This window comes from Convolutriloba macropyga, chromosome 9 (genome assembly GCF_964194025.1).
Source record: "Convolutriloba macropyga chromosome 9, txConMacr16.3, whole genome shotgun sequence".
Taxonomy (NCBI): domain Eukaryota; kingdom Metazoa; phylum Xenacoelomorpha; order Acoela; family Convolutidae; genus Convolutriloba; species Convolutriloba macropyga.
Window position 1 is genome coordinate 44227828 of NC_134476.1, and position 13892 is coordinate 44241719.

Here is a 13892-nt window from a genome sequence, read left to right on the forward strand (position 1 = left end):
TTCAATATTGTCGACATATCTTAGGAAAACTTTTGTTTCGGACGTTAGGTTAATGCCAGTCTTACCATTTTCACGGCAGAATGAGCACATCCAAAACTGGTTTTCCATGCTAACATATTCTCTGTTACTGATTTGCTGACATTTTTCGTGGAACCGATTATTGCAAATTTCACACTCAACACCACTGGAACGTGCTGTCAAACGGTGTTCGCAATTGCGACAAGTGCTAAATTGTGTGTTGGTTTTACACTTAGGTGTCTGTATCTTCAGTTGTGGCTCCCACGGTTGTATCAAAAATTAACCAAAATTACTGCCAAGGACGCACCCATTGCCAACCCTTCTTTCTGACAGTATCAACTTTCATTGCGTTTGAAATGGACGTTTGTGACGGCTAATTTTCTTCATTGTTGTTCTAGGTATGTCCTCTTTATTTTCACTGGCATAAAGCGATCGCAGGGCACTGTTAATGACTTCATTTATGGGCACGTTGGTGTAAGAACTTTTTACATCTAATGATAGGGTTTGTTCGTCTTTTTCAAGTTTTTTTTGCTCCAGAGCCTTTCTTGCGTCATTGGTGTTAGTTTCTGTGTTTGCTTCTTTAATACTTTTGAAAAAGGGTGTAAAAAACTTGTTAAGTTTATGGTAACAACTTCCTGGGATAGAAAGAACAGGGCTCAGAGGGGTTTATTTATTGTGTAATTCAGCTAATCCATACAAATTTTCCGGTTGTGCTCCAGTGGACCTTAAAGTTTCCTAAACTTTAACCGGTATCTTCCCTTTTTTCCTCATATTCAACATTCGCTGTATAGTTCTTTATCATTTTTTAATACGATATTATCCCAACTCTTTTCAAGTTTTCTGAACTGTTTGCAATCTAACACTTTTTTCAGTTTTTCTGCGTACGTGCTCTTTTTCATAGCAAAAAACCCTAAACCCTTAGCAAACGGAACAGCAATCAGGACGTTGTCGTAGAGATATTTTTTGCTAATGCTCTATTTAAAGGTGTTTCTCTGATGTTTTTTGAGTACAATTTTGCTGCCGCTTCAATCTCGAACAGTTCACCTGGTACATTGTTCTCACTCAGATTCTTTATCACAATTATGTCCGCCACGAAGTGCAACTCTTTAAACTTGTCCTTTATTGGATGCTTTGGACCAAAAGCGAGCAAGTCCCTGACAAATCCCGGAATAATGATAATATCTGGAACCACTACAGTCTCCTCATTAGATGATCTTAGAGGCTTGTGTTCCCTTTCCAAAAATTTGGCAAGTTCTCTCTGCAGTCTTTTTTCAGAACTAACTAACTGGTCACGAACTCGGTTGCGCAAAACAAAAATTACGGAGGGCAATAGGTGGTTATCTAAATTATTTAGGAGATTTTTTCGACTAGCATCTTACTTTTGGCCGCATATTTGATGAGTGTCAGCTACTGTGGAAATTTCCGACCTTGAAAATTTTAGTTGAAAAATATGCACCGCTTGATCCAAAAAAACATCTTGTTTTGGAACACGAAATTTCAAAAAATCCGGTATTATATCTGTGCTCAGGCCAGTTTTAAGAAAGTTTATTCTTCATCGGCTACTTTCATACTTAGAAACATTGTTTTCATAGTCCAAGTATGATTTCCAACAGTCTTTTTTTGCAGAGTTTTTCTCACACCAACATCTTGGCAGTTTAAGCATAGCTGAAGGTTTGTGGAAGAACTCCGGTGGGCAAACACCAAGAGATGCTATCACTTACCACTCAGCATTCGCTTCTTCCTTGCCTCCCGTTAATTTTTGCACAGTTTCCTTTTCCACTGTTCTTTTTCAGTAGTTTCCGTAGATTAGATTGATGTTTTAACACTAACCCCAGTGATTTAAGCTCAATTTCGGAGTCTTGATGTAGTTGGAAGTATCTGCTGATGTTGCTGTTCTTTTGCTTCCGTCTTCACACCAAATGCTTCGTTGACTGGATCGCTAAAATTCCCGATTTCAACAGCTGTTTCAAATTGTTTTCTGCGCCATACCTTTGACAGTAAACTGTCGCCTGGATTCTGTCCGAATGACGTTGTAAAAAGGCAATCAACTCTTCTACATCACACGGCCTATTGTCGTTTGGGGGGTATCTATTTTGATTATAATGCGAATGCTTGTCATTTACGCTCTCATTTGCATCAGATGCCTCAATTTATGACTTTCAAGGTTTAAAAATATACATAGGAGTTGACTTGCTGCCTCCGAATCGTCCCACTACCCTTTTAGCGCAGATTTTTTTTTTCATTGACCTCGTGGATTAGGTTCCAAATACTTACACGGTTTCAAATTAGAGAACTGGCTGATATTGTCTGCTACCTCGTGAGGTGATTTATCTGAGGGGTAGTATCCGCCATGCAAGTCTTTTCCCCCGATTACAAAAGCAAGGTTGTCGGCTTTGCCTTCAGGGTGACAAATATGTAGGAGTGCAAGAGGGATCGATTGGTGGGGATTTGAAGACGTGGTATCTCATTTGCTTTCAATGTCGGTCTCCTAAAACCCTCACATTGAAAGTCTGCCACACGGAGCTTTTAGATACATGTAACAAGAAGTTACTTACAAAACAGCCGGTGCTGCATGGAAACAGATGAATGAGAAGGGACGATTACTTTGACTTAACGAAAAAACGACTCGAAAAATCTCGCGGCAATTTCGTCTTTCGCACCCAAAGGATAGCCAACAGACTTCGTCACAGCATTGACTTCGGAAATCAACACGGCCTAAAACACAGAATTCTAAAGCAAATGTGGAATGATATCTTGATGTGGTACAAACCAGAAAACGTCTTCACGTGGCAGATCTGTTGTGACTGTCAACACTGCAGAGAGACATGGACTAATTTCTATAATTTTTTGATCGGGAGAAATCCCTTCTGTAAAGAAAATCCCCAACAACAACAACAACAACAACAATTTAATAAGTTTATCATAAAAATTCCGAGGTCGAGGCGGCCAGAGCGAAGTGACTTCTGATCAGACGATCTTCGATTGCACACACGTTCCCGGTGCGCCCGAATTACATAGTCTGGAAAAGGCTTTGGTCTGGAACGGTCTGATCAGAGGCAGTTTCATTATCGTTTCTCGCGTTTATGTTAAAGATATTGAATTTAAGCAATGAAAACAACGCTAAATCTTTTTGCTAAAGATGACCGTCTTTTAACATCTAGTCGAAAACAGCATGAAAAACCTGAATGATGTTCAAAAAAATTTTTTTCATTGTTGGCAACATGTTCCAATCATACGTACGAGTACATACGTATATATATACGTATTTATATACGCGCAACCTACATACGCACGAGAATAAGTTCTCTTGTGCGCAGCGCTATCATATGCTTCAGAGGCTATGAAAACATTGGGCACGTGTTGTTGCGGGTGCATGCAATTTTGAAGCGGAACTCACAGAGCATAATGAAGTCGTCGTCGTATCCTAACCTGATTGAGCTCGACAGGGAAGTAGCAGTTGAACTCAAAGACAGAGTAGATCAACTGAACCGATAATTTCAATCAGTTTCCTCAGACAGAACACCAAACTATGTAACCATTGAAGGGAAAGCAGATGCGGTTCCAGGAATCAACAACTTCAGCGTCTCGAAGAAGAGAATACAAGAAGCTCTAGTAATGCTCAACGTCGCTAAATCACGGGGCCCTGATGGAATCTCCCTCAGTTTCTGTAAAAATTGTCCAAGCCAATGGGAAAAAACCTCAACATTGTCTTTCGGACTGTCAAACGGCACGGAAATCTCCAAGACATGTGGAAGATAGGAGCGGTCTCGCCAATTTACAAAGCTGGATTGAAAACATCTGTATCTAATTACAGGCCCGTCACAATCTTAAGCGTCATCAGTAAAGTGTTCGAAAAATACGTACATGAAACTCTGAACAGCTTTTTCAGATTCCATAGATTGGTGAATGTGTGTAATACATGCAAAAATTGTGGAAAATTATTTCCGAGATTTCCCCGGGAGCCAACCAAATTGAATCTTGTTTGACGCGGACTCGGAAAGTATCTACGCTAGAACTTCTGGCACCCGCCAATATTCGGTCGCGCGCTCTGCAGACTGAAGTGGAACTGCAAAACCCGTACTCGCAGTTAGAGAAAATGAAGAGTACTTACTCTTTGCTTCAAAAAGTCCTCGTTGAGGTTTACAGGAACTGGATAACTATTGCAACAAGACCAAAGAGGCAACAAAAGTATTGTGCAAATGGAGCGCCAACTTGAGGCGTTACGAATTAATTTAAAGGCAGCAGCAGCAAGAATTGCTAAACAGGAGCAAACCTTTGAAGTATTCAAGCAACAGTTGGCCGATTTGAAAGTCAAAGCTGCTAAAAAGGGGCAAAGTCATCAAAAAAATGCAGAAAATGAATGACCAATTGAGGTCAGAGCTTGAGCAGCTGGAAAACAACAACCATTATTTGGCCAACGAATGCCGTTGAAAAGATTCTGTCATTGATTGACAAAAACTTATCTCTAAAACTGAAATAGCCAAAACAAAGGCCACGGAGAAATGTTTTTTTAGAGATTCGAAGCAAAAACATTATGGACCGGCCTACAACGAAGTATGAGATTTTGTTGGTAAAATGTTTTGCTTCAGAGGATCAGATCAAGAAACAAGCCTATTGAAGCACCCTGATGCCGGCGGAGACAGAGTTCATCAAGATCATCAACCGGGCATACCAAATTCAGACAAATGATAAGGTGCGAGAAGCGTACAACATATTTGAACTTTACGAGGCAGAAAAAGTTGTGAACAACAAAAACTGAAAATTTAACTGTCTATATTAAACTATAAACTTTTCGTATAGTAAGACGTTCATATAACAAGATCTGTGAAAGAAAATATGGTTTGAAATTGAGTGAGTGGTGCACTCTATTCTTGCAAAGAGGGGGCAGTGTGAGTGTCACACGTATATAAAAAAGATGTGTTAAAAAACCTTGGGTTTCAAGGTTAAAGGTTTATTTTAAAAATTGATTTATTACCTGATTTATTGCTAACACAATTCTGATAGATGTCAGAAAAGGAAATAAGCCTTTTATTAGACAAAGCTCGGGCTTCCAGCCAAATCAACGAAACTGACATGCCTTTGTTGTTCTGGTTAATTTACCACGAAGATAGAACTGATTTTGGGTACCGACTAAAGCGAAGATTGAAATCATTGAATACCAAACTTACCATCAGAGCTAGTCACTCGATTAAAGTTAATTTAATTAAACCCACATTTCTTCACATGGATCTATTTAAAAATTCAACTTCTGAATTTGCATTTTAAGCAAATACCACGCTAAGTTAGCAAAAGACATAAAGTATTGCGCACGGGCGGCTAATATAGTTGCAACCCAGCAACACAGTTTTATCAAGAGGAAATCAGTGTACACTTTTACTAAACTAATTGAACAAAGTGTTTTTTGCACTCGACGAAACTGGCTCCAACGAAGTAACTTCCTTCTACAGAGATTTTGCGAAAGCATTTGACAAAGTGCTCCGCGCGAGACTAATTGTCCAATTGCAGGGATTTGGTTTATCTGGATGCCTTCGTCAAATACTGACAGACTATCTCAAAGAAAGAAAACACTTTGTCAGAATAAGCAATGCAAAAGTACGACACTGGACATCAAAAGCGGTGTTCGGCAACGATCCATTCTTGGACCTCTGCTTTTGTGTATCTTCATACACCACCTCCCTAGCGTCTTCAGAAGCTTAAACTGCCTGATTTTTGCAGATGACTTGAAATTCCTTAGCATAAACACTTCAAAGTTGTAAGTCATCTTGGATCTAAAAAGACTACAAAAATGGACCACTGAAAAATGAATGGAATTTGCAAAAATGAAGAACAACTTTCTCAAGTTCAATGGAGCGCCCTATACATTTGCCCTCAATGATGAAAAACTTCTACCGGCTTCACATGCGAAGGACGTTGGAGTATATATCTGTCCAGAACTCTCGTGCAACTATCACGTCAACGAAAAAATTAAAAAGAAAACGATTAAAATCCTTCATTTCATACGAAGGAACACTGCTGCAAACATGAAGACATCCTCCCAATTGAATCTGTACAATACAATGCTATGCCGATGCTAAGGCATGCTACCGAGTGCATCACGCTATCAAGAAACACGAGTCGCAGTTTAGAAAACTTGCAGAAAAGAGTACTCCGCTGGGAATTCTACGACAAGTCAGCCAACTACTATTTTATCTTGGAGAAAGAGAATATACTACCAATACCCATGTACTCCCATTTAACTAAACCTGCTTTTACTCTCAGGTGTGTTTCACGATAGTGAGAAAAGGAAGAGATCATGATTCCTGCAACCAAAGTCATAGCGAGAGACAACACTGTAGATTTGATTTGCCTAAGTCCAGATCAGAGAGAATGCGTACCGAGTTTTTGTTAAGAACCTGCAGAATAGCGAACCAACTGCCAATGGAAGTAGACTTTTTCAACCCCATTGGACTTGAAAGAAGACTCTCACAATTCCTTTTGAATTATTTCAAATGCTACTAAAAACGAATTGGATCCCCATACGTGGCAGTTTGCCTGTGACTCTGTCAGACGTGCAGACTAAGGTTGAGAAGAATCTAAATGAACGGGAGAGATCCCTCTAGCTAGCCTGGGAATCCACTACAACAACAACTACAATTATGCACCAACTAAGCTTGGGGGCATAGATGGAACATCGGATTTCGTTTTTCAGGCCTTGGTGAGTTAAGCGCAGGAATGAGGACTTGGTCTTTGTAACGTTTTCTTTGTCATTCATAACAAGTCAAAGCCCAAAATGCAGTGTCGAGAAGAAGCTTTAGTCTTGGATATGACAGTTTTGACAGTCCTATACCCTCTTCGAAATGTCGCGATTCTTATTTCAAAGTTCAAATTTTTTAACTGTTTGACATAACCGACATTAGGCGGACAACAGAAAAGATCCTCTTTTCAAACTTCTTAAGTTCTTCATTATCATCTGATTTGGCCTTGGTGTTACAATTTTCCGATCTTTTTGGTTTGTGCCCCTAAATACATTATGTGCCCCCACAGTTACAGAGCACGTGCCATGACATAGTAAATCACTATGTGAAAAATATGGCACGTGCGTCATAATATGCACGCACTAAGCTGGGCGGCACAAACGGAAAAGATCCCAATTTTTATAGATCAGTTTAGTAGATCACCGGCTCTGCTCTCCATAGGTATGGAAATGAATGGCTGCACCTCAATACTTTGTAATAGTCGAAGGAGGTGCCTCCGGTATATACAACAGCCTCAGCGAGGCTGAAGCCAAATTACAATTAAATAATCTTAGTGGTGCACCTATTACCAAAGTTCTCAGATTTACTACTTTATTAGATGCTTTCAACTGCCTGCAAGCACACAGATCATCGCAATCACAACCGGACAAGACCCTTTCATCTCAAAACGAAGAAAAACTATTCAAGCGAGATGAAAGCAAGCAAATTGTGGAATCGTTCAGTTCCGACACCAAATTAAGCAGAGATACAGAAACATGTAAAAAGGAGCTAGGTGTGTACTCGGAGTGCCATTTTAGGCCTCCCAAGCCTAAAGAAGAAGCTGTGCTGGATGGTTCTGAACATGTTAATGGTAGCAGCAAGTCTAATTTACCCCCTGCATCTGAACTGGGTAGTTTATCCCGCAGTCGAGACTCTTCTGTGGTAAACACAATTCCGAAAAAATATGCCAAGAAAGAGTGTAAACCAAAAACTAGAAATGTCTGCATTCAAGCTGAACGAACAAAAATTATTTGCCCCGAATGCAAAGGACAAACAAAGAAGAAGACACCTCTCATTGACAACGGAACTCAAACGAAAAGCTCAAAGCAGTATAAATGTGTTCAAATTCAAACAACGTTATGTACAGATCTCAACGAATGCATATGCTGCATGGCCTCGGAAGTGTCCAAAATAAGACTAGAGCAAATAAACTGGGAGTTTGCGTTGTCGTCCAAGATTCCTATGTTGGAATCACTACTTGAAGTTAATGTATATATATATATATTTTTAATTTTTCCTGTCTCCTGTTGTGTATACTTATGACTATGACAGTGAATTTAAAACCCTCATCAAGTGATGATAAATGTTTAAGGCCAGATCTGCGTATTATAGCCAGATAGAACAATTTTGATATATGACGCAACATTCGAGATATCATCATGACAAAGTGTTTCATAGATGAAACTTTTACGCAGTGCAGAATGGCCTCTAGGAATTAGAACTTGCTTGATATTTAAAGAAACCGATATTTTGTTTAAATAAGTTGACACTGGATCATGTTTAAACAGTATTATTATTATTGTAAACGGTACGTAACCGTTTATCCCCCAGTCTTCCCCCTAACCAATTTAGTCCTATGTATATATGTTGAAATAAACCACCTAGTGTGGAAGACCTTCTAATTTGTTTAGAAGGGTTTTAGAGACAGACGTTTTACGTTATGAGATTTCACGTCTTCAAGAACTCTCCCAACAACAAGTTGCTGATTGCAGATTCTCAAGTTAAATTCCGGGACTTCACAGCGTCCCTCATAGGCCACTAATAAATAAAGTAACGGGATTCGGTATTGCAGGAAACTTTCTTAAAATACTCTCAAGTTACTTGACAAACAGAAAGCAGTATGTAAAAATTAATGAAGCCTGTTCGGAAACAACTGAAGTAATAAGCGGAGTACCCCAAAGATCGCTACTTGAGCCTTTACTTTTTATTATCTATGTTAATGATCTGCCGCAACAAGTAGAACAGTCTGAGCCATTTGGCTATACCGAAGATTATAAACTTGTCGCAACCGATCCAGCAGAACTAAGCCGATGCTGACAAGATAGAAAAATGGTGCAAAGAGAACAAGATGAAATTAAATGAGAAGAGATGTTACCTTTTACCTATCAAAAAAGATAACAACTATAATCTTATGCTGAGCGACAAACAACTCGAGTAAAAAAAGAAAGATTTAGGTGTGGTGATATCAACCACTTGAAATCTGATTTTGAAAAGCGGTGAACAAAAGCCTGGAAAACGTACTATTTCTTGAAACCAAACGTCTCTACCAAGTCTAATGTAAAAACAAAATTAAATGAATATGCGGGCTATGTTGTACCGGTAATAAGCTACGCTTCCCAGGTTTGGTGTGCAAACAAAACTGAACTGAAGAAACTTGAAAAAGTACAGCGAAAAGCTACAAATTGGATTTTAGATAATTGGAGCGCTAATTATAAGACCAGAGTAGAAAAGCTCAAGATCTTACCACTTTCAATGTATTTCAAACTTTTTAACGTCCTTCTTTTATTGTCTTTTCTCAGAGGGAGTGTGGATATCGATCTGCCTATAAAATTTGATTCAGAGAAAATTCCTATGATAAAAACGAGACAAGAGGATTTTAGACATACAAAAAACGCAAAAAAGCTGACAAGACTTTTTGGACAAGACTCAGCCGTTTTTTAAACATAGTTTCTGAACACACATGTACATAAACAAGCAATGTCAACAAATCTCGATTAACTAAGATCTACTGGAATTACTTTATCAAGAGTTACTGGCATAATTTTATGTTCCTGGAATTTCGTGTGCAATTGGGGACATTGCAACCCAATCCAGAAAATTAACTTAGCTGTGAAATGGGATCTTTTCCGTTTATGCCCCCCCAATACGTTATGCGCCCCCCAGTTACAGAGCACGTGCCATTACATAGTAAATTACTATGTAAAAATATTGCACGTGCGTCTGGGGGTTGCAAATAATATGCGCCCACTAAGCTGGGGGGGGGGCACAAACGGAAAAGATCCGTGAAATGTTAGGCATAAGACCCAAATCAGACTGATTCAAAGCCTAAACTACTACTACTACATATAGTTCATGTTTATATCTGCAGAAGTCATCTGAGTTTGATGTTTCTTGACTTTTATTGCCAAACATTTCCCTTCTTACTTGTAATTTAACTAGCCACACAGATTTATTGCCATATTTGCGGGATTATAATACACCTTTGTAAACTATTGTAAATCAATTCTGGCCCTTCTTGGGTGTTAAAAAGGAACCATTGCCTTAGAAAATTAAAGACAACTTTAACGTTTGTGACCTTTAAAGAGCCTTTATCGAATCCCACTATTTAGTTGAATTTAAAATGGCTTAATTCGATTAACTTCCCCATGCATCGTTCATTGCACTGCAAACATTTTGATGCAATCGCTCTAGTAATTCTCTAGTCCATGAGGCTCGAGATCGACATTTGATGATAAGATTGACTGGGTTGGTTCTGAGTGGGTGAGGCTGTGCTATCCAGTGAAAACGATGTACCAAGTCTGCTGAACGCTGTTCCTTTGAAGTGGTATCACTTTCAATTAAAGAAAGGCAAATCTAGTTCTGGTTTTTCTCCTTGCTTTAACTGGAATTGCGTTTAGGTACCATCATTATTAAACTCCAATGAAATTTTCACCGTTGCACATACCCTCCACTGTACAAACGACGTAAGGGCGTGTTTTCTTTTGCGATTCCTCTGTATAATAAGTGCCATGATAAGGTCAAGCCTTGTCATCAACTGAAGAGGATGTGATATTGTATTAAAGTAAAGTTAATCAACTTTGGGAATCAAATATTTTGTTAAGACCTATTATGACGCCAAAATTTTTGGGCCACTGTCATTTGATATCCTGAAATCCTAAGCGAAGCAGTCAAAGATAAATTCTAATACGAACAAAGAATAATTGGTGTTAGGAAAACAACTTTCTCTCATTTTGTGATTTCACGCACCGGCTGAGCTGGTGGACCAGCTTCATCACAGGATGCTAAGACATCTTATCTCGATTTTCTCTCCGCTTAAGAGGAATATCGCTATACTGACAATGGCCCAGCTTTAGATGAAATTTAGCCTCTCTTCTAAAAGCTGCATAAGAGGTTTCAGGACACTAAAGAGCCCTAAATTGTAGGTACTGTAGAAGAAAAATGAACAATGATTGTTAAACTCATCTTCTTGTGCCTCGAAAGTGTATTTGTTGTTCATTCTTTACCTTTGCATGCTGTTGTTTTGTTTTATCCTTCTGATTGTTGCTAGATTTGGAAAGATACCAATTTTTTATGACATACTGCCAACAGGACAAGGGAGCAGCCAAGTCTTACATGGTTGGAGAGTGGTACTTTTAGTTTTTTTTTTGGAATAAGGGCATGTGGTGTGGGAAAAACTGCTACCAGCTGAAGTGTTATCGGTAACAAAAGCCTAATTATCAATAAAAAAACTAAAATAACAAAACTAGGGAGCAATAGCCTGACTATCAGACCAATTATCGAACTGAACAATTCCAAATAAGGCAAGGGTCGAAAATGAACTATTTTTTGAATTCAGTTGTTTTCCAGCATGTACAAAAGTGAACAAGGTGCTACAATGTTAGATTAGCAAGAAATTATAAAGCTTTAAAAAAACTTCTTGATTTTTCATCATTAAACAATTTTTTAACAGTAGTATGGGGACATTTTAAAGTTACTGTCGTTTGCTGCTATTTTGAAATTTATCGAAAAAATTTGATACATTGAAATGGAAGAAATTTATTGGAATATTTGCATTAATTGGAATAAGTTCAAGTCCTTTATCGTGACAGCCTCTTGAGGCCGAGTTGAAACAGCAGCTAATTACTTCTGAAATAAAAAAGAACATGTAATGTAAGCTCAATTTGAAAACGAGCTTTAGTTTAAATTTAATTGTTCGGCAGCATGTACAAAATTGAACAAGGTGCTACAATGTTTTGGTTAGCAAGTAATGATTTCCTGTTAAGAGAAAAATTAACAAAATTGAGCTGTCAGTATTATACATTAGGATGGGGAATTTTTGAAGTTGTTTTGGATTCTAAGAGAATAAAACAGAAATTGATGTTTCAAGTTTTTGATTCCAAATTGAAAGAGAAAGTTTTAATGGTATTTTGAACCTTTTTGGTTATTTATAGAAGTTAACTTGTGCAAATTTTTGATATCTGAGAGCGCAGCTAATAAAAGTGAATGAACTGGGTATTCGAATTGTATTCAAATGTAAATCAGTACGAATTGTAATACAATGTCAGAAATACTACTTTCAATACATTTAATATCCATCGTGTCAATTTTATTTCGTTCTGTATGTTAAACTCTCTGGAGTTTGGCTGTAAAGATAAGTCTGTCTTTTTTATCTAGAGTTGTGTCCGTCTTCGACCTGCAAGTGGATGTGGAACTGACTGGTACTTACGACATGACTGGTTTTCACTGAAAGCAACTATTCCTTCGAATCGAATAAAAGCAGTCTCAAATAAAGGGGCACAGACATTCAAAAGTCCTTTTGGGGCTGGCCTGAAACGAAGGCAGTCTACCCTAGTACTGAAGAAGGCAATAAAGACTGCTGTGCAGTCACCTAGAGGTGCTACTGGTTGTACAAAAGGATACAAAATACCAAAGAAGAGGAAAGTGGAGGCGAATGAAGAGAGCGAATCTAAAGACGAGTTCAGTGATGCTATGGACATGGACTGGATTCAGTGCACTCAAGCACGACTAGATGATGTAACTTATGATTCACGCGATATTCCTCGTAAGTTATATTGATGCAAATAAAATGCACAGATGGAATAATAATGGTCGAAGTCCATCAAATTGTTCAAAATTTAATTAGCTATTTAAGCTGTAATTTCTCAAAGTCGCGTTTTTCATGCGTCATTTACGCTGATTGCCTGCACTTATATCTGCAATCAGCGAAAAATTAGATAATCAAGCTCAATACATTAGATCTAAACTCTATTGATCTAATGATCAAAGTCTACCTACTGATGCCATTCCTAGGAGAATATGTAGACACAATAAATAAGATGTATGCATGGTAATTGCAGCAACTAGTCTTGAGTATTAATAGGTTTGTTATACAAACATTTATGTTGTCAAAAACTGTCACTGGTTTGTTCAACTTGGTAGAAAAGAACATTTTTTGTTCCAGGAGAAACGGAAATAGGTCCCCTGATGTACTTTGAATTTTTTTCCCATTATCTGAAGATACTGTTTTATAGACGACACTGTTAACCTGGATTATGAACAGATATTCAAAGACTACCTTTCCAAATCAGTCACCCATGTAATAGTGGAGGATGCGTACATACAATTGAACCACCAGATCCAGAACTTGGTCAGGTTCTCGAACATGCTCATAAAACGAACATCTCTGAAGAAACTGGACCTGAATACATGCAGAAGTGCGAGAGGTGCTAACGAACAGCTGCAGATGTTGCAAGAGTTCAAGGCTTGTTTGAAAGAATCGAGAAATGTAGAGTTCACATTCCAGTTTGACAACAGACTACATGACAGGATTATCAAGTTCAGCAATGGATGGTCTGTATGTTTAGGGAGAGGTCTGGACTACTTCCAGAAAAGTGTGTCAATGTTGGACAGAAATGATATGTCCTTACGAAGAACGCGTGCTTTTAGAGTAATCACGTATAAGTCCAACCCTTTCTAACTTAAGTGTTCAAAAATTTCAAAATTTTTGCCGTTTAACTGTAAACGTGATTGCCATATTCCACAGATCGTTTGAATTTTGATTGCGGAATCAAGTTCGAAATTAACTTGGAATTCTATTCAAAAACAACTATTCTTTGTTTCTTGAATAAAAACATCTCAGATTTGGTGCAATTATCATATTTAACCGGTGCTTATCAATGAAATTTAGCCCAAAGTAAATTTTTATGTTCTTTGTACTTTTAACTACTTGAGCTCTTGCGCTTCTTTTCTTTTAAATTGAATTTCTCAAACCATTGTTTTGCCTGTCATTAATATTTACAAATATCACAAAAAGGCAATGACCTGCTTTAATTCATATCCTAAGCAATGAGAGTTAACTTGTAATCGTTTTGAGCTAAACTTTGTAGCCTGAAAGTTGAAGAA

General features: G+C 38.1%; 1 protein-coding gene across 2 annotated transcripts; it reads left to right on the plus strand.

Moving 5' to 3' along the window:
• Window positions 1-7096: 7096 nt before the first annotated feature.
• On the plus strand, window positions 7097-13762 carry LOC142345795 (uncharacterized). Of its 2 annotated transcripts, none has more exons than XM_075398157.1 (3): window positions 7097-8000; window positions 12165-12552; window positions 13022-13762. In XM_075398157.1, exons 1-3 carry the CDS (start codon window positions 7206-7208, stop codon window positions 13465-13467), a joined length of 1629 nt encoding a protein of 542 aa, XP_075254272.1. In that variant the 5' UTR covers window positions 7097-7205; the 3' UTR covers window positions 13468-13762. The 2 variants fall into 2 exon arrangements, with proteins under 2 accessions (XP_075254272.1, XP_075254273.1); XM_075398158.1 differs by having other exon boundaries at window positions 7105-7994.
• The last annotated feature ends 130 nt before the right edge of the window (window positions 13763-13892 follow it).

What these genes read in the sequence shown, in the direction of transcription:
- LOC142345795 (XM_075398157.1), top strand. Translation starts at nt 7,206, where the DNA reads ATGGCTGCACCTCAATACTTTGTAATAGTCGAAGGAGGTGCCTCCGGT. An exon ending in AATCACTACTTGAAGTTAAT is followed by an intron (nt 8,001 to 12,164) that starts GTATATATATAT and finishes TTTTTTATCTAG; the next exon opens with AGTTGTGTCCGTCTTCGACC. An exon ending in TGATTCACGCGATATTCCTC is followed by an intron (nt 12,553 to 13,021) that starts GTAAGTTATATT and finishes ACTGTTTTATAG; the next exon opens with ACGACACTGTTAACCTGGAT.